A 21,073-nucleotide genomic window follows, 5' to 3' on the forward strand; every position below is an offset into this window, starting at 1 on the left:
CCAGATGTAGTTTTAACCGCTTTCATTTTTAAAGGAAACTCTTAGATCACCGGTCACTCTAGTGCACAAGGGTTGGGAGAAATTATTAAATGCTCTTTTCCATACACGTGACTAAATGAAGCTCAAGTGAGATTTGAGGGCGTCAGGGAAAGATTTTCAGCAAAAACACTTTTAGTGTATGGAAAGGAGCGACTTATTTTCCTTAATATCGTGTCCTGTGTGTTTGACTGAAGACAGAGTCATAAGTTTGGAACAACAAAGATGAGTAAATAATTATAATTTTATGCTGAACTGTCACTTTGAGAATTGTTGAATAAATCTATGAAAAATGTTAAAGAAATATTACCATGGTTTGTTGAAGTACTAAAATTATTAAAGCTAAAACTGAAACAAAATTAAAGCTATTTAAATATATATATATATATATATATATATATATATATATATATATATATATATATATATATATATATATATATATATATATATATATATATATATATATTAATACTAAAAGAAAATTGCAACAGTACAACAAAATTACTATAACTTGGAAACTGAAAATATTAAAATCTAATTCTAAATATTTATAAATATAATTTAAGATTCTACATAATACTACTAATATTGATTTAAAAAAAATGCAAATACAAATTGTCCTCTTTGACCAAGGATAATTTCCAGAGATTGCTGTGATTTTTGTTATAATGTAGTTAAGGAGCCTCCCCTCTACAGGTTTGGGCAGTCGTCTATGGGTGACCCAGTTTCAGACGCTTTGTTCGGGGGAACCGCCTGCATCAGTTTTGTAGGCTACCTTTATTCAAAAGAGGTCAGTTAAATTATTTATAATGAAACAATTTATATGACAGTATTTGATATATATAAGTTAACTTCAATGCATTTGGGAACAGCAAGTGGGGACATATTGGGGACATTTTAGTGATTCTCTCACACGACACAAATTGTGTCAGTAATGAGGCGCATGAGCAGATTCAGATTCTTCACATCAACCGAGAGTTCGACTGACACAAAACACTCATCCGCTGGAATTAACCTACTGTAGTCGGTGGCAGCGCTTTCGTAGTGGACCCCTGATACTGGCTCTCATTACCAATGAGACTTGGCATCTTGTTGGAGTTGGATAAGAAATGACGGGTCCCTAACGACGCTAAGTGTGGACTGAATCTCAACCAAAGAGGAATAACAACTGAAGACAACATCTGAAGTTGAGCATGAAGCATCGCGGTTCGTAACTCATTCAATCGAAGTAGATTTATGTCTAGGATAATTGCTCAGATTCTCCGAAATATTTCCCGTATGACTATATGTTAAATAGAAGATCCACCTGGTTCAGCTGAAGTGTTTTGGAAGCCCGTCTGTGTGAGGATGAAGTCCAGGCGCAGGTTGTGTTCAGCAGGCTGGGAGTCAGTGGTGCTGTCCAGCGTCCTGCTGCTTCACATCGCTCCTTTGTGTGTTAATGGTGAGTATATGAGTCGTTATTATACAATCTTTCTAAATGCCTGCCTTTAACAGGGACCTTTGTAGTTTGTTTCTGTTAGAGCTTTTTAAGATAAATAACAGAAACTGCAAATTTGAATCAAAAATGTAATAAACTTAATCGATTCACTCGGACCAAGCAATAAATGGGTCTCTAAGATGTCCCCAAACCAGTGTTTGCATGTAAATTCAGTTTAATTGATAATACATAGCACAATTACTCAAGAAAGCTCGAGTCGTTTGAGGATTTCAGAACTATTTACCTTTTGAAAATGTACGCAACTGAGAGAAAATGTAGCTAATCGCAGACTCGTATCTTTTTTGTTCACCTTCTTGCCATTTTTATAAATATCTAAATTTAATTTAATAATTCCTCTAGTTATTCATCTTATTCATTTATGCGATTTTATTCGTTATGTATAAAACGTATTATTTATATTGGACTATATAACTGGCATACTGGCATATAAAAATGTTACCTTTACCGTTATATATATATCGTCTCTTAATTACAGCTGTATTTGATGCTTTATTTCTTAATATAAGTTTATGTTTACCAAATGCACATATTTATAGAATGGGGGTTGACCCTTTACCCACTGACAAATATTTGTTCCTTTAAAAAAAATTGTTGCTGAGCGACACCCAAAGAATAGGTCGATAGGCTTTGCTGCACGAGTACCAAATTGTCATGTTGGTGTGGTTGACCTGGATCACACAACAGTTGCCTCGGCCTCACTCTCTAATGTCTAAGTAAAGTAGGAAAGTATCATTTGCATAAGGAGCTTTAAATGGTTGCACTTAGCTGATCCTCTGACCTCTTGGCCAACTTCCCAAAGTTGATGTATTATCACATCACTGTCTCTTCAGAGACATGAGTCTTTCATCAAAACAGGATTTTAAGCAAGCTCCGATGATAAAATTGACTTAAGCACTCATGGCCTTATAAAAAGCAATTCAACCCTTTTATTATAATCAAGCCATTTAAGAAATCCAGCTGCTCTTGTCTTTAATTTGCTTTTGTAGCGGTTGCAGTCAGTCCAGAGTTTTGTTCAGTTATGCTGATCTGTTGTCATTCTAATTAAATTCTTTGTTAAATGTGAATGAATGGTGACTGAGTGTGTATGTGAATGGGAACGTGATGTAAATGCTGCAGTTGCTCTGACATGTTGCTGGAATTATTGATTAACACACTTCCTGGCAAATGATGATTGACAGTATTGATTAGAAAGATAGACTGCAGAAGGTGTGCTTTAAAGAATTAGTTGACTGATATAGATTTTTTTTTTTTTATGGCTGAAGCCGATAAATATGATATTACACTATTTAATTAAAAGATGCTTCAAAAAACATATTTAAAAAAACAATACAATTAATGGATGAAATGGATTAATATAATACAAATTTAAACTTGCTAAATGGTAAAAAAAAAAAATATCAAGTTGATTTTGTAATATCATTATAATACTTCTCCCAGATAAAGTAGCTAAAACATGAATAGAAAGGAAGTAAACACTGTAACCAACAGTGCATTCAGTAATATAGCAAGTTTGTGCTCAGTGGGAATCATATAACGAATTTTACAAATAAAGATTTTTACATCTTGGCACTGTCAAAATAAAAGTTGGTTCCAAAACATTGTCTGCACAGAAAAAAATACATATCGGCTGACACAGATAAGTTAAAAGTGGCAAATGTCAGACAAGACAGTATAACAATATTGGTCGACCACTTCTTTAAAGTCAGGACATTCAAAAACACTCTTCCTGTGGCACTTCTTCCTTAAGAAGAACAATTAATCAGCGCACATTATTACAGAAAAAACTTTCTTGTATATTGGGAATATTTCTCACCTCTGACCACTTGTCAACGATGGCTCTTTTTACAGTCCATCAGTTCTCGGTAACCAAGTCCTGCCCTCAATATTCCTATTGAATGTCACGATTCTTTTAAACAATGCCACACCATTTTAAATTTAAGTCAACTTGGATAGGTCAGTCAAATCACTTTCATATTAATTCCTTAGGCCAGTGGGTTTCAACCTTTTCGCGGTGGTATTGCAGGTGGGCCGCCAATTATTTTCTGTTCATTTCCAGTCCATTCTAGGGCTGTGCGATTAAAAGAAATCGTCATAAAATCACGATTTGAGCGTGCGCGATTTCTAAATCGCTTTATAGCACGATTTTCCGCGGCCCTGACCTTCCGTAGTATGCTATCCGATCCAATCAGAATGCAGCGCGGCTAGCACGAGAACAGAACAGACTGGGCATATGCCTAACTCCAGGTTCACACACTGTCTGTGATGGGCCTTTTTTCCGAGCCCATGTTAACGGATCAGAGCGTTCACACTGCAAGCGGTAAAAGGCTAGAAATAAAAACGTGCGAAAATAATTAATATCTAACACATGAACATAGAGAGAGTTGTGAGTGTACAGGGTGAGTTTAAGTGAGAGGAGACACGTTTTAAGTGTGCACACTCTCTCCGCGCAGAGCAGCGTGTATCTGAGCAAGCACGTCTGGTTTTGTGACAGAGCAAAGGAAATCTGCGTGCGAAAAGAGAGATTCGCGCTCGTGGATTATTTTAATGTGCTTTCGCGTTATATTTATGCGCTCTCGCTGCTGACCGCATACACATACTGTATACACACTGCAAACACCTGAGGCACCGCTACAATTAATGAGCTCTATGAACAATGCATGGCAAAAAAAAAAAGTCCCTGTACACGGGAATTTTTTTTTGTTTTGCCATAAGTCTATACATTTTGTTACATCTTTACTATAGTGATAATTTTGACTTATGTCTGTTCTAGAGACGTTACAACTTTTTGATAAAGCTGTAATTGGTTTTCTTTTGGAAATATGTTTCAAATTAATCCTGAATGCATTTATGACTGTAAAAGCATATCGATGTGTGTCACAATCGCTAAATTGATCAAAGAAATTGCGATAGGTTTTTTTTTTTTGTTCATATCGCACAGCCCAGTTCATTCAATAAATACAGTTAACAATCTAGCTTCTGAGTACTAAGTTATTAACCCAACAATTAGGTCAGTTCATTTTTTTGAAGTGGGCCGCGCAAACATGTGGTTGTGTGGGCCGCGAGCTGAAAAAGGTTGGGAACCACTGCCTTAGGCTGAAATGTGTTTTGTTGTCAGCTGTAGCTATAGTGCCACCTTCTGTAAAAATTTTGTGTTTCTATTGAGGTTATGCTAAACTAGGGCCAATCATTACTATAATAGAACATGTATTGCTAGTGCCAAGTTGAAATTAGTGGGCATGCTGTGACAAAAGGCTTTTACTCTTCTTTGTTGTTTTCACCAAGATAAGGACTTACTTCCTCATCCTTAAGTGAGTGAGAGAGAGAAATAAAAAGCCACAGACAGGATGCATTCACAAAAATGTTCACATATTTAGTCTTTGAACCATGCAATGACATTACTCTGTCTTGATGTTTATTTTCAATCTCAGATCATTTTTTTGTGCACTTTTTCGCTAAACTTGCTTAGATCCTTTCCATGCTTGGCACGAGAGCCATCTGCCGGTCTCATAACAGCAGAGACTTTCAATGAGCATTAGCATCAACAAGCTAGTGTTAGCGCCCGCCTAGCCTTCCCAGTGAGGGCCAACTGTGTTTGTCATATCAGACGCTGACACTAGAGCTGCCTACACTGTTAGAAACTTATGGAACTACACAACCTGTTGGACACTTGCTGATCTTCAGCATCTGTGCAGTAAAGAATTACAGTAGAATCAATCATGTCATTGATCCAGTTTTGTACTTGTTAAACTCAGTGACTGTGATGAATGATGTGTTGGACAAGGGGACCGATCTCTTCCAAACACTCTGTTTGGTGCACAGACACTGACCATGTTAATGTGCACTAAAAATATCCTTGCATCAACTGGAATTTTGTACATTTTGATTATCAACCAGCAATGTGGATGCATTAACCTGATTAAGATCAAATTCATATTTCTAGAAATCATCAGTTTTCTTTTTTCTTTTGTCTCTGCAAACATTATTTGGAACATCTGTCAGTTAAATATGCATGTCCAAATAAAAGTTAATCTATTTGTGAAATGTTTTATATGTATATTATTGGTAACACTTGACAATAAAGTTCAATTTGTTAACAATAGTTAACTACATGAGTTAACAATCTAACAGTGAAAAATACTTCTAAAGCATTTATTAATTGGACTTAATGTTGCTTCGAACAATTACTAATACATTATTAAAATCAAAAGTTATATCTATTAATGCTATTTAATGGACCTGAGCTAACATGGACTAACAATGAACAGCTGTATTTTTTTATCAACTAATGTTAACAAAGATTAATAAATACTGTAACAAATGTATTGCTCATTGCTAATGTTATTTAATGCATTAAATATAGTTCACAAATGGAACCTTATTGTAAAGTGTTGCCATAATGTGTAATAATACAATTTTATAGTGTAATAAAATTTAAAATGATTATTTTAGTCAATTAGAAAATATTTAGAATGTTATGAATAACTAAAATAATTATTTATTAAAAGCATTCATTAATTAATCTTAATGCTTAATCACTAATGTAAAATATGATCAGTATGAAATTAGCATCCACACCAATACAGTAGATGATAACTTTGTTTTTTTGATAGATCTGATAAAATATGTATCTTTACCTTCTACAGTACACATTTTTTGGACTAAATATTATTGAAATGTTCTTTCCTGGCATACCTCCTCTGTATGTACACTGGTCCTCTGACAGTGTATGGGTTTGTATCTTACACAGTGGGACAAAAGAAGACTTGAAAAAAACTCTTGCTTTCTTTGATTATCATTAGTTAAAAAAACAATAACTGATCCTCTGTAATCTGCACAAATGCTCATTACTGGTGCATGTATATGCCCAAACTAACATTTATATGGTGCATTATCTCAACACATTGAGTGCAGTTTTTGGCTCGAATATTTAATTTGGCTGGCATAATTAATAATGGGACATACTGTACAACAGTAGCACAGGTTGGGGTGGCATTGTTAATCCTACAGGTCTAGCATCTCTATAGGTCTGTTTGTCTTGCACTGATACTCCTGTGAATCTACACCCATCCTTGATGCCAAGGACATCCCTGCCAGCTCCCCTGCCAAGCAGCATCACAGCTATTTATAACTAAGCACATGGGTGGCACCGTGGCAGTGTGGATTTTATTCAGCAGAGTTTAGGATGACACTTGCCTTTAGGACACCAAGTTATCAGATTTGAAAATAAGGTGAGGAGAATTAAATGTTAAGTTGTCTCTTACATAAAGAGTATAGACTTCATATAAATAAATAAAGAAATAGTGACAGATCTTTTCTTGTGTATTGTAGTGTACATCTGAAATGGATTATCAAAATAGAAAAACATGTAGACCTGGACTTTTATCCATTGGTTGTTGATTGGATGGAAGCAGATCTGAATGTGCTTGGGGTTGGGGTAAGAAAGTGGTGGGGTTTAAGCAGACTAAATGAATGGAAAAGTTCTGCGTACATCACCAAAGAGAAGTCATTTCTGAAATCTGGCGAAAATCGATTTAAGACATTTTAATTAAAAATGGCAAGGTCAAAAAAAAGAGAGAAAGAAAAATAGTAAATTACAGTAAATTGAAACTGTGATGGATGAATTGTTCACAAAAAGGTCAATAATGTGTTTTGAAAATAGACTATTGTCTTTTTATGCTGACTTTGGATATTTTAAGCCAATTTATAATGAATTAATTAATACCAATGTTTTGTGAAAAAGAATTGTTCCCACAAAATTTCTTTTAAACACAAAATAATATTTAAAATGCCTTTTCTGCACACAAAGAAAGGCAATGAGGTCCATTGTTGTTTTGGACTGTCTTGGGCTTTAACTTTCATTTTACGGACAAAAAAAACTGTTTAAATATGCTTCTAAATATTTTCCATTTCCATGCATTATAAAGAGAAGAGAAGTTGAAATTTGCAATTTTCAATGCCCTGCAACGTGTTTTTTCCTCCTCAAGAGTGTTACATAAGCAAAAAACAATGTCAATTAGAGACAGAGGAAGAACATGTGCTGTTTTTAAATGAAGGTGAAGAGAGAAAGTACAGTTTTGCTTTTACAGTACTATAGCAATAAAGTTTGACTTTTGGTCTTGTCTGATCATCATTTATTAGAATTCCGTTTCTGAGTCTATGTGATATTAATGGTAAATAGAGGCCATGAGCACAGTGAGAGAATGAAGATGGCAGACACTTTTACAAATGTAAATGTCTCACTGGTGAGGTCATGAGAAAATAGTTCTCTTCCCTATTTCTTTCTTGCTCTCGATCATCTTACCCCCCCCCCCCCCCCCCCCTTTCCTCCCTATCCCACTCGCTCTTGCAGTCTTGACATGCTTACTAAATAGGGGACAGAAATCCTTGTCAAAGGCTTTGGCACTGGTCTTCAAATGGCAGGAAAGAGAAACACACTCTCACTGTCACATTTTATCATCTTCACTCTATTATAGCAAGTGTTTTGTGTTATTTCTCTTTCAACAACAGTTTTCCTCTTGTATCCTCTCCCCTGCTCTGTCATTGAGCTGTTAAATATTTCCAAATAAAAGTAAAAGGATCCAACTCTTGCATTGATATTAAACTATGTGTTGCTGGGAACCTAGATGAGAATTAAATAGAATACTTGAACATCATGTGAGGTGTGTGAGAAATAATTTATGCACACGCTGCCAGCTCTGTTAGCCTCCCTGGGGGGATTGTGTGAATAAATCAATGGGAGACAGAGAGGAAGTGAATCAAGTAGAGAGAACAGAAGAGTCTCTGTTTTACATGGCTTTTGAAATGTTCCAAAATGGCAACCCCTTTACATTGCTTCTTGGCAATGGTGTGTGTCTGTGTGTGAGAGAGAGTGAGTGAGTGTGTGTGTGAGTGAGTGAGTGAGTGTCTGTTAGGGGTTCATGTGTGACTTGGATTTAATTGACAATGAAGAGGAATTAAACCAAGAATGTCCATGGAAATGGAATTTCACACTGTCAGTCAAAAACGTAAAGTAGATTGCTAAAAGTCAATCAGTGAAATTTGACTAAATATTCCTAAGGTCTGCTTTTTGTAATGGTCTTAATTCATATGATCAAACAGAATTGACATGTATTTGTCAAGTGTGTTTGTATTTGAGGTGGATTGCATTAGAGCATCAGTAAAGGCCAATCAATTAGGTCAGTGAGATTTTCCAGCGCTGAAGAGGAATTCCCTGTTGTGTGTTTATCATTGTGCATTAAATCTTATCCATCCAGACTGACCAATGCAAGTCTCGACCTACAGCCCTTAATCCTAATCTGAATCCCAATTCTCGCTCAGGCTCAGTAATTTACATTAGTAAACCAGAGCTGCTAATCCAGCTAACACAAGCAGCTTTGGAAAGAAATCTGGGGCCTCGCACACTGCAGTGTATAATTAAGCAGATTTGTCCTGGTTTGTGTGATGCAGAGTATACATCTTGTCTTTTGTTCTCTCTCTGCATGACTGTGGAGTTGCTAAATTGTAAGTTTGTGACTAACTTTTTTTATAATTCTTATTATTTTTTTGTTTGTTTTCCAGGCAGTTCATTTATCTCCAACTCAACTGGGACTAACTCCTCAGACCTGAATGGGAATGGGCTTAAGCTTGCACTTCCTATTGCTAGGGCCCACGTTCACTCTCGGAAACCACGAGCTGGAGAAGAGTCTGTCAGCCTTGGAGAAATCTCAACCAGTGCTGTGAGGGACAGCAGTTTTGATTCAGCTGAAAGGAAACACGTCATTGATTTGACGATAGATGGCATGGCTGCCCGGCTGCCCACGCTGGCTGAACCCCGGACACGTGGCCTGTCCCAGCTAGACTTTAACGAGGAGAGAATTGAGGACAGTGCTCCACTCTGGAAAAGCGAGAGACTACAAGCGGATGGGACGTTTATAGATCCGGCCACTAGTCCTTCTCCTGAGTCCACCCCTTCCCAACCAGAGGAAGTTATCACTGTGAATTTTTACAATCCTTCTTACCAACAGAGTGTTCTTGATCCTCCTGCTTGGGTTCAGGAGCTCCAGGGTGGTTTTTATGATTATCTATCACCTGACTATTCACCCACTGAAGTTTATCTAGAGGAGAGCCAACCATTGCCACCTGACATGGAAGATGAAAATGTTCCTCTCATAGCCAGCACAGTTCCCTCCAACACTAGAGTTATTACTCTTGATGAGGGATCTGGAGAATCTTCAGCTGGAGCATCGGATGTGCTCACCTCCGGTTGTCTCTATGGTTTTGTGCGTTACAATGGCACATGTATCTCGTCATGCGACATCTTCCCTAGTTACTGCTTCAATGGAGGACAGTGTTATGTGGTGGACAGTATTGGTGCTTTTTGCCGGTAAGATGCACACATTCATGTGTTAAGGCCCATTCACACCAAGAACAAAAACTATATTAATTAAGCATCCTCAACAATTCACAACACTGTTCTGTTTTTGTAAATGTTATGTCTTCTGTTCTGCGGCATTAAACGCTTGATCTCATTCACTGGAATCTCACTGGAAACAAATGCTCTGAAAAGTATTCTAATGATATTGTGTTTTCATTATAATTGTGGTGTGGACTTCACTGTTCTTTTAGAATTAGAACGATTATTAAAACTTTACAGTTATCCTCCTTGGTGTGAATAGGTGTTAACAATCATAATGCAAGCAAAATCTTATTTATATTTTTTTTCTAGAAACTTTTCCATGAAATTAATGTGTCTTATTTTAAACAAACTTAGTTGAGGTTTTTGTGTTGTGGAAACATAACTGAATTAATAATGAATGCTTTTGAAATGCTGCTTCATGAAGCTTAAAACATTTTGGGAATCTTTTGTTTCGACTTCAGATCGTATCAAACTGGCCGAGTCACTCCATTTCAGCTGTTTTAAAACTTTTTGTAATTTTGATGGTTGCCACTACAATGCATTATTCTGGTAAAACTATGAATTAGTGCTGGATATTGTTTTAAGGGATCTTGGGTGGTTTCATAATTTATGTTCAGTTTTAATTAGTCACATGTGTTTAATGGAAAAATGGAGTGTGGTTGTCTCCAATTGGCCTGAGTAGCCATGTCCACTAAAAAAACACACTAAACAAGATATACAAATTAATGAAAGAACACAAGTAATACAGTACAGAAACTTAATATTTAACATTTATCGATCACATCTGTTGGTTTGTGTGTTTGGGCTGTATTTACGTAGCGAAACGAATGTGCAAAAGACCACCCTGATGTTTCTGCTGGCATAGTGGGCATCTGATCAAACATTCATAATGAGTTTGAAGATGAAACTCAATCCTTCGGTCATGTTCGTGCATCTGTTCATGGTGTGGGATTATGATTTACATTTCCAAGAGAAGCTTAGTGCTGGTCTCTAAAATGTCCCAGAATCAAATGTTGGGATTGAAGATGGATTGAGTCTCAGTTGAAGACTACATTTAGCCTCAATGATCTTGAAACAGGGCCGAGCTCATGCAAACACGTGGGACTGGGCTAACCATGTCATGGAAGCATTTTTTACACTGTGCTGCAGTTGCCACAGGGTTTAGGAAAGCTTTATTTAAATGCCTAATGTAACATTCTACCATATATAAAACAAATAATAACATATTAAAAGAAAGTTCTTAAGTTCTTCAGTCATGTGTTATTTGCTGCTGCAAGAACATGATGGCGCCTTGTTGTAGTTTGGAGAAATGTTTTATGGCAATAGCACACTTATTCAATTTATTACCCCCCCCCCCAATCTGTTAGAAAATCAATAATCATTCAATGATCATTAGATCTTGCCTTAAACATGCTTGGTCTAGTATGTGTTTTGTGGTTGGGCAGAACAGAATGATCCAGTTTTTGTCATCAATGTCCTTCGAAATCCAATTGCTTGGTAATTCATAGACAAGTGACCAGATTTAATTGCCATACCTTACTATACATTAAGTTTCATAAATGTCCTGTGCACAATCCCAAAACCATGAAAAAAAAATTAAATTCAAAAAAACATTTTGTAAGAAGTTCAAAAAAACTGTTTCTGCCTCCGAGAAGGAGAGAAGAAACCAATTGGAAATTCTAAAGCATCTCATAAACGTGACTTGACGTGAACTGAATATTGTACATAAGGCATTATTAAATATAAATACTACTTCAAAACACCAAAGAACTGTAAGTGACTTAGTCATGGAGATTAAACAACATGTTCAGTTGGTTTGTTTAAGAAGTTTGTTCCAGTTTGACACAAATATCAGAAAATCCTCATTCTTGAGATCATCCAGTATACCGTACATGTTTAGCATTTGTCTCACAGTCCACTGCTGTTATTTCAGTACCACACTCATGTGGTCATCGTGGTTTGGCGGCATATCATTCTAAACCAGTATCCACTACTGCCACAACTCTACTCAGAGACCAGTGCAGACACTTATTAAACATTTGTTCAAAGGGATTCGGGTCAGAGCTCAGATCTGAGAATGAGTGTATTTCAGTTTAAGAGCTAAAGACCCTGCCTCAAGCTGGTGCTTTGAGCCATAATAGTGGAGTTTTAAGAATCTTGTTTTTGAAGCTTCAATGCAAGATGATGTGATGTGATAAGCTGTGTGTTTGAGCAGATGACTCTACTCTTGATGCACCCTTACATCCACAGCTTTAAAGTCAGAATGAAATCAGCACAGACCCTTGCTTCCCTGCCTTATTGTAACTGAACAGTGTTCATTATCGCAGAAAAAAGTTTGAGACTTTACTGTAGTCAAATATTTCTATTTATTTTAATATCAGTAACGTAATAAAGTAAAATGGATAATCAGGCATTTAAAAAATAATGCACTTTACAAGTGTATTGATTTATTATAACAATATAAACTAAGGAAAAATATGTAAAAAAGATATATTAGATTGTTAATATGTAGATAAATAATTAAAATTAATATTTGTATTGATTATATTTATATAAAAAAATTAACTTTAATTTTATTCAATTATATTAATTAATTGGTCTGTTTTATTTATTAAATTTTTAAGTAAAACCACATTTAGTCCAGCTATATTTCGGTATGCACTAGTAACTTTCAGTCAGGCGCTGGACTTTGCACATGCCACAGGGCTAACTTGTCGATCACTGAGAGAAGGCATGACCGGGTGCTGTCTACATTAATGGGTCAGTGCGATTAGAAAAGACCAGTTTTCAATTGTAGTGCACATAAAGAGTGAATTATTAGATGAACATATGGTCTGTGAGGAGGTGCATTTGCTAAATGTGTAGCGCAGCTGATGGTTTACACTAAATTGATGGGTAGTTAGTAGAATTGACCGTAAAACTAAGTTCAAATTGATCTTTTTAGGCTAAATAGTAAACATGGCCTACATGCACACTAAGCAATGATTTCCTGCATTATTGATTGGCATTTCACTCACTACAAAACGTACCCATATGCTGCAGAGTGTAAGTATATGTTTGTGGTTTGTGTTTGACCAGCATCATATGGCCTGTCCATTAGTTTATTGGTATTTGATTGGGCTTCATTTTAAACTATAGTTTTTGCTCTTCCAACAAAAATGTAATTAGAAATATTATTTCTAAAATGTAAATCACTCAGTATTATTTTTGTATTGACCTATAGGCTAATATGCATTACATAATACTTCAAAAGGATAATGAGCACCTCAGACACTATGAAAACACTGGTAAATGAGAGAATTTGTAAATCTATTTTGGAAGCTGTGAACTGAGCACAGCTCAGGTGCTTTATTCTCTGTGGGACCTGCACAGATAGAGGAGCACATACAGTACATGTCCTTGACAGGGCCATATGTCCAGTCATGCAGCTGTAGGAATAACCTTGCAGTCAAATCATGGTAATGATAAATGTGTCAACAGGCCGTACAACACACTATAGTGCTTCTCACGCTTCATCTCTCCACAGATGTGTTTGTAATGGCCAATTTGTTTGAATGTCTGTAAAAAACTAAAATTCCATAAATCAGTCTAGTTCCTATTCTATTGCAAGTCTATTTAATTTCTATTGCATTTGTAAATTTTATGGTTATTTCTAAAACTCTTGACCAAATTTCCTTCTGTGTTCATAGCCTGCATTGTCCTAAATTATGTTTATACAACATGACATATGAAATATCACAGAAGTGAATTATTATATATACCAGTTTGTATGTTTGCTCAACTGCCTCTTTTCTAACACCTCTCTCTGTTGTTTGTAGGTGTAACATTCAGGAGTATATCTGGAACAAAGGCTCAAGGTGCGAGTCGGTCATTTCTGATTTCCAAGTGATGTGTATAGCAGTGGGTGGAGCTGCTGTCATGTTGTTACTCCTCTTCATGGTTATAGTCTTTTTCTCCAAGAGGATGCACGTGCTAAAGACTGAAAACAGGCGACTTCGCAATCACAGGTGAAATGTGCATGTAAACACTTCTGAGAGCCCTAGTTTCAGATTTTACTTTTTAAATTTTGCTCGATGGAGCTAAATACACTGTAGCACATACAGGCTGGAGGACAATAAAATGTACAGTGTAAACATGGACTTTGAAAACAATAATATCACCCTTCTTTGCTGAAAGAAGGCCAGTCTGACAGTGCAACACAAGAGTGACCTATATACTATGCAGCCAAAGGCATTTAAACACAGGCCAAGAAAAGGGTACGTTTGAGAGCAGAGGAGTGGAACAGAAAGGAGAAAATTGGAAGAGATAAAGGGAAGGGAGTATAGTAATGAAGTCAAAATGACAACAGTGGAAATTGTTCATGTTTGAGTTTTAACTGCCCATCAGGACTAATCCACTGTGTTAAATACAGCAGAAATGTCCAAGCCACTTTCTATTTCTATCATCCTTTACTGAAGGATCATGTGACACAAAGAAAACTGATAATTAGTCAAATACAAATGACGTTTTATTTTGTTTTATTTACTTTTTCTTTGTCTTTCAGTAAGTTTCGTCCAAAGTCGGAGCAGCATATCGATAACTTCTCACTGTCCACTGTCGCAGAGGGCTCTCAGGCAAATGTAAGGAAACTCTCTGACACCCCGACTAACCTCCCACCTGTTGTCATTGACTTGCATGTGCCACCTGAGTTCATGTAGAGGACTACTGGCTGTGTGAAGCAATGTGGAAACTGCATTATCTTATATGTTTCCAAACATACTGATCATATTAGCGGTTGTGTAGAGGTTAGGCAGTCAATGCAATGTTTGTCAAACGCTTTTAGTCCTAATTGCTCTTGGGGAACAGTGAATTTAATGGAATATCTGCTGAGGCTGAGGTGTTGATTAATTAAGAGAGAATGATAACAAACTGTCAGAAGTGTATCAGTAGAGTAATCCACTCCTGCCACCCCACTCATTAGAAAACCATGAGCAGATACACATGGGAATATAAACCCAAAGAGGATCCCTGCAGCGAGGTAAGACGTCTCAAACTGACCGCCTCCCAGTACGCTATGATTACTTTATTACTTTAAACTACATTATTACTCACAACTATCACCACTCTCATAGTTGAAATCCATCTTAAGCCTTTACTTCCCAATAAATTATGTAGAGAAGCAAATTTAGCGGTTTAAAATAAACGCTTCCTCACAACAGTTGCTATTGTGACTTTAGTGTGAGAACTTGATTCCTGCAACTTAAGATTGTGAGGTATATTCAAAGTCATTAATGCAAACACAAAACATTATCATGACATCGACAGTAAATGAACAGATGGATGAAACAGGGGAGGAACATTTAAACTTTCTATCTGGGAAAAGATTCTTTCTCTGTGCTCCCATCTTTCAGAGTAGAGTTCATCTTTAATGAAAGACCAAACAGCGGTCTTACTGCTGTATACCCTGCAGTACCTGGTGAACCTTGAACTTGTCAGATCCTGTTCTCCAGCACTTCGGTTTGGGTCATTTGTTTATTCTGAGGTGAAACTATAACCTAGTCTAGTTTCTGACGATCTTTTGATTATGTGGGGGTTACATTGCCTGCACAAATAACATTTCTTCACATCATTCAACTCTACCGTTACATTCCCCAAGTGATCTCATAGTGGAAGAGACTCTTTTATGATTAAAAGAGTTTGACAGTTTCACTGTGCAACAGGGAGGAGGAACAGAACAAGATGCTCTGAGAATGAGGGCTGACTAATGACAGATCAGAAACGAAAGAGCTTTGAATATATCCCTAGGTTACTGTGTTTATTTGTCAGTTGTTGACTTGTTTTTTTGCCTCAGGGGGGAGAATTTATTTGACATTTTTCATCTTCTCTCTCTTGAGAATAAGTATTTACACGTCTGATTTCAACAGCATGAATAGTCTTCTTTTCTTTCCTCTCCATGGCATGTACAATCACTGCCTTTGTGGTTTCAAAAAGGGATATCATATCAAGTTGTTCTAAAAAAAAGCTTTGCTTTTAAGTGACTTGTAATGCCTAGCATTAGTAAATAAGACAGTAAACATTGTGTTGAAAACACTATTTTAACAAGTATCGTTATGAATACTTATGAATAAGCAAGGGTTAATGTTAGTGCCATAATATCCAGTTTATATAACCTCGGTGCTTATAGTGTGCTGATATCTTTTGCTAAATAGAAAAAAAAACGGCTGATATCCATTGTAATTTCTGGTAGTTGATCAGTTTATGCTTTGAAATTTACCATTTACTCCACTCAGCTGTGAAGTAAAAAGTGAATCCAGATCCATGCGCTCACATCATGAACAGTTTTGTTTATGTTATGGTGCTCCTGGGCCTGGTTTACAACTGATATTATCATCCGCTGATCAGACAGATCGAGGTGTAAACTGCATTCAGTGCATCTTGGAAATGGACTCAATCTTCATATATTGAAGGCCATTTCCGCCACATAAAAAAAGTCATTATGAGAGAAAAGATTTCATTGACATACTAAGAATCTCATAATTGACTTTTAGCCTTTGTTTACAAAACGTTTTACTTAATTATAAGAGAATTGTGTTGTTAAATATGAGCGACTCAAATGAGTATAAAGCCAAAACTGACATATTATTATTAAAATATTATTATTATTGTTTATTTATTTGTTTTTGTTTTTTTGGCATTGGAAATGGCCTTCCAAACAGAAAACTGGCTGGCATAATGCATAATTGCTCTAAAACTACGGCTTACCAAATCTGGCACTTTTATTACTTACTCTCACTCATGCTATTCCAAATCTCTTTTTGTGTTTACGCTGGTTTTTTGAAAACTTGGTCATTAGGGGGCTGCCAAGCTCCAAAAAGCACTACAGGTATCAGAAATAGTCCATATGACTGTTATGCACTTTGTGTGATTGTATTGGAAGTGGTCACCGGAGACACATTTGAGATCTTAATGCCAGGTGTAAAAGGCTGGAGTGGAACATTTTGTCACTTTTTTCCCTTCATTGTCATCTTGTGTGAATGTGTGTTACTCCACAGGATTGCACTTGTAAAGAAGAGCCATGCAAATGTCCCCCTAAAGAGGACGAGTCTTTGAAGAACCAGAACTCACTCACGCCAAAACTGGAAAACGACAAGGCTGCAACAGAAGACAATGCAGAGGAGGTAAACTCACTGCAGAACAACCTGTAGTAACACCCTTTGCACTTTACACTGTTGCAGGACACATTTTTGACACCTTGAAATGACTAAAATTCCCTAATTAGTGGACTAAGCACTCTTGGCATGGCACTCTTCCTTGCACTCACCTCAGGATGGCTAAATGTGGGCTTCAAAACAAACAAAGTACTGAACTAGCATGCTAACTTTTGCTTGTACTCTGTCATCACAGTGGAGAGTACCATACCAGCAATTTGGTGTTGGCGCATTCAACTTGTCCTTGCTTGCTGTCACTGCTGATGTCACACTGCATTCTGTCATGTCAAGCTTTTTTATGCTGTGTTCATGCTATTCTGTAAAACACTTCACCCATGACCCAAAGGTTTAGCCTCCAGGTTTTCAACCTTTGACCTTTAGTCCTCACCGTTGTGTCATCTCTGAACTCCTGTCTGTCCTGTCTTACTCAAGTCAGCATGCATTGGTGTTCTTTGGTACATAGGAAAACGTAGTTATTTAGACCGTGTAAAACTTATTCAGTGCATACATCTAAATATGTATATGTACAAATACTGCTTAGATTAATATTTATTTGCAGTATCATAATTTTAATGCTCATTGTGTCTTGAAACGAATTTATTTCAAATTATTTTGGTGTATTGATTTTTTTTTTCTTTTTTGAATGGGAATAAATAAAGGCAGTTTGTTTGGAATAAAACATTTTACCAGTACGTGATTGAGTGCCAGTGTATTCCTGAACTCCACTGCTCCTGTTTTGACTCCTTTTCACTCTTTCACTGCTCCTCCTCACTCTTTTGCTTCGCTTCTGTGCATGGCTTTAGCGTTCCTCGGGTACTGCTAACCACACAGGACATTTCTTGAAGGGCTAGGGTTGACTTTACATATTTGGGTTTGCATAATTTAGACAAAACATGAATATTTTTTGCTGTCCATTCTGGTTGTGAGTTGGCAAAGGGAAATAAAAAAATTGGACACAAATCAATATATCATATAACTAGAACATGTTCATAAGTAACAATTTTCCTCTTTCCAAAATGAATTTTATTTATATTTTTACAATAGCTTATATATAATATAAAAAAAAAATATATATATATATATATATATATATATATATATATATATATATATATATATATATATATATATATATATATATATTTAGAAAATATTTCATACCATTTAAAAACGTGGGGTCTTTTATTTGGGGACTTGGGGTAATATATATGTATGTATGTGTATATAATAGTTTGAATAATAGTTAAAAAAAAAAAAAAAAAAAAAAAAAATATATATATATATATATATATATATATATATATATATATTTTTTTTTTTTTTAACTATTATTCAACAGGGATGCCTGGAGTAATTGCTGCTGAAATTTCAGCTAAATTCATGTTAAAACGTATTAAAATGTAAAAAAACTATTTTAAATTGTACTTATAATTCACAATATTACTCTTTGTACTATATTTTGGATCACATAAATGCAGCGTTAGTGAGATTAAGAGACTTTCAAAAACATTAAAAATCTTACTGATCCCAAACCTTTGAATGTGAATATAGAGGAACTTTAACTTAGCTTTGAGGTGCTTAGTTGCTTGTTGAGTCTTGCACCACTCATCAATAGATTAACTTGTAAATTAGCAAAATAATTCTATCTATTAACTGCTAAAAATGAGATGAAGCTACAGTAGTACTGAAGTTTCCAACCTAAGTGCAACACCTTAAGTTTGAAAAGCTGCTTTCCTCTGAAAGTGTATCCAAAGAGCAGAAACTGAGTTTTTTAATCTAATCTGTTAAGAATTGAATTACTGATGTAAGAATTAGACATTTAAATTTAAATTGGTAGTAATGCCAGATGTTTGCAGAGGATTTATAAGCAGACCAGATCAGAACTAGCAGGCACTCAGTCTAGTAAATTTGACAGCTGGAAATAAGGTATTACAAAGGCTTTGAAAAGATTAACCTTGGCTTCTGTTTAATACAGAGTGCAAGTGAAGTACAATCCTTTGTTTACTCCAGCTTACATACTTGATAATAAGAGATCAACTAAGCTGATTACTTGCTCATGCTCACCTCATTCACCACTCATAGTTTGTGCCAGGTTAGTGTCAACCCTCAAATCACTCTATAATGTTCACAAAAAAAAAAAGATCTAATAGTTTTCTCTAATCACTCTTAATTTAAAAAATGTTTTGGTGCTGAATGGAGTCGTTATCAGCAGTTCATGCAATTTATATGTTGAATTCTTTATAATTTCTTGCCTTTTCTTTATGAATGGGTTTGTCAATCTGTGTTGTATGTGCTTTAAAAAAATTTTTTATTATTATTTCTGTTTGTGTTGTTATGCTTGTGCACTGTGCCTTTGTGTGTGTGTATGTGTGTGTCCAGGGTGGTGTGACCATCGACTTAGAGTTGCTTCTCCCCGAAGAGGCGAAAATGCTCCCCGAGACAAGCCCGCCACTGCACTACAATGTCTTTCTCTACAAGCACCCCAAATCCCCTAAAAAGTCACCTGTGCTGCGCCTTCCTCCTGGCAGATCTGTACAGGGGAGGCCTGTGTCCCAGCTCTGCCCCAGACGTAGCTCTGAACCCAGCTACAGCCCCATTAGCACACGTTCCCTACCGGGAGTCCTGTCCGGCTCATCCAGCCCTCACCTGGGCATGGACTACACACCTTAACGTGATGTACAAAGAAATGGCAAATTTATCCTACATGCTACTTGACTGTGAGAAATTTAAGACACTGATTGTTAATGAGTGAGTCTTGTGAATAAACAAGAAATGAAATGGGATGCATTTTAGCGTAGGCCTTTACCGAAACAAAATCACTCAGCATCACAATAAAGGTTAGTAGATGATAAATGATGAAATGAATTAGCATTGTTGTGTAACAGGAGTATAAAGGGAAAATAAGTCGAGAAACTGTTAATTTGGTGTTACAGACAAACATGGATCTCAGATATGTGTTATGGTGCCATGTTTTATGTTGTATTTTGTCAAACAGCACATTCATATTCATACACATGCATTCACAAAAATGATGGAACCTGTAAACATTCAGGCCAAACAACTTGATAACTATTATTATTAACAAGGTGCTTTTTGTGTGTTTTTGTTGTTAGATTAATACTTTGAGAATAAATAATTTAATTGTATACATCTGACAGTGTTTATTGTTGGTTCCTTGGACAAAAATTTGGTCCAAGTTTTTCTAATATTTCTCTCCAAAATTATTATTTTTTTCTTTTATTTATTTCACAGCATGTAGGCCTAATGCTAGGCAAAAGGAACAATGAGGGGTGTTACAACTGTTTAGCACATATTTAGATTATATTGTCACCTTCATTTGTATTGCGTTTTGTGTCAAAGCAGCTTTACAATATTAAACAGGAAAGTAGTTTGTCAATAATGCAAGAGGGCAGTAACAGAGGCAGTTTTACAGCCAAAGCCAGTTCATTGATGATTCCGTGATATTATCATTCAGCTCTCTTCCAATAGTGTATGTGAAATCTGTTGCATGCTAAATTGTTAGCTAGCCATCTTTTTTTTTTTTTTGTACCTAAAAAAACAAAAAGGCAAAATTCTATGCAGAGAGAAAAAAAGAAAAAAAAAATTGGTGTGAGAAAAGGTTCTGGGGAGAGAAATCATTTTTGGAGAGAGAGAGAGAGAAAAAAACAGTACGGTACAACGGTACATTTGTCAAAAAGTTCAGTGTTGTCTTGCACATGCAGTGTGCATGTGACGACTGACTGATAATCTAAACTAATACCATGTTCTGTCCTTTACAAATGCTTCAATGCAAAGAGTCTGTTATTCTGTTCAAGCCAAAACCATCTTATGAAGAAAAACTGGGTCAGTTGCTCTCCCAGCATTCAGTCCATCGTAGCAAGTCAAAAGCAAGGGATGCCATGCACAGACAGCTGAAATAAAAAACTCTCGGAAGAGTAAAGGGCAATTGAGCTC

The 21,073-nt window shown here is 36.1% G+C and overlaps 1 protein-coding gene across 4 annotated transcripts; it reads left to right on the top strand.

Moving 5' to 3' along the window:
• Nucleotides 1-729: 729 nt before the first annotated feature.
• cspg5b (chondroitin sulfate proteoglycan 5b) lies at nucleotides 730-20,274 on the top strand. Of its 4 annotated transcripts, XM_059509424.1 has the most exons (7): nucleotides 730-1,480; nucleotides 9,095-9,899; nucleotides 13,751-13,939; nucleotides 14,476-14,551; nucleotides 14,893-14,949; nucleotides 16,964-17,089; nucleotides 19,499-20,274. In XM_059509424.1, the coding sequence occupies exons 1-7, from the start codon at nucleotides 1,387-1,389 to the stop codon at nucleotides 19,787-19,789; spliced, it is 1,638 nt and encodes a 545-aa protein (XP_059365407.1). In that variant the 5' UTR covers nucleotides 730-1,386; the 3' UTR covers nucleotides 19,790-20,274. The 4 variants fall into 4 exon arrangements, with proteins under 4 accessions (XP_059365407.1, XP_059365408.1, XP_059365409.1 ...); XM_059509425.1 differs by lacking the exon at nucleotides 14,893-14,949; XM_059509426.1 differs by lacking the exon at nucleotides 19,499-20,274 and having other exon boundaries at nucleotides 16,964-17,816.
• The last annotated feature ends 799 nt before the right edge of the window (nucleotides 20,275-21,073 follow it).

The sequence above is a fragment of the Carassius carassius genome, chromosome 25, assembly GCF_963082965.1.
Source record: "Carassius carassius chromosome 25, fCarCar2.1, whole genome shotgun sequence".
In the NCBI taxonomy this organism is placed as follows: domain Eukaryota; kingdom Metazoa; phylum Chordata; class Actinopteri; order Cypriniformes; family Cyprinidae; genus Carassius; species Carassius carassius.

What these genes read in the sequence shown, in the direction of transcription:
- cspg5b (XM_059509424.1), top strand. Translation starts at nt 1,387, where the DNA reads ATGAAGTCCAGGCGCAGGTTGTGTTCAGCAGGCTGGGAGTCAGTGGTG. An exon ending in AGTATTGGTGCTTTTTGCCG is followed by an intron (nt 9,900 to 13,750) that starts GTAAGATGCACA and finishes TGTTGTTTGTAG; the next exon opens with GTGTAACATTCAGGAGTATA. An exon ending in AAGAGGATCCCTGCAGCGAG is followed by an intron (nt 14,950 to 16,963) that starts GTAAGACGTCTC and finishes GTTACTCCACAG; the next exon opens with GATTGCACTTGTAAAGAAGA.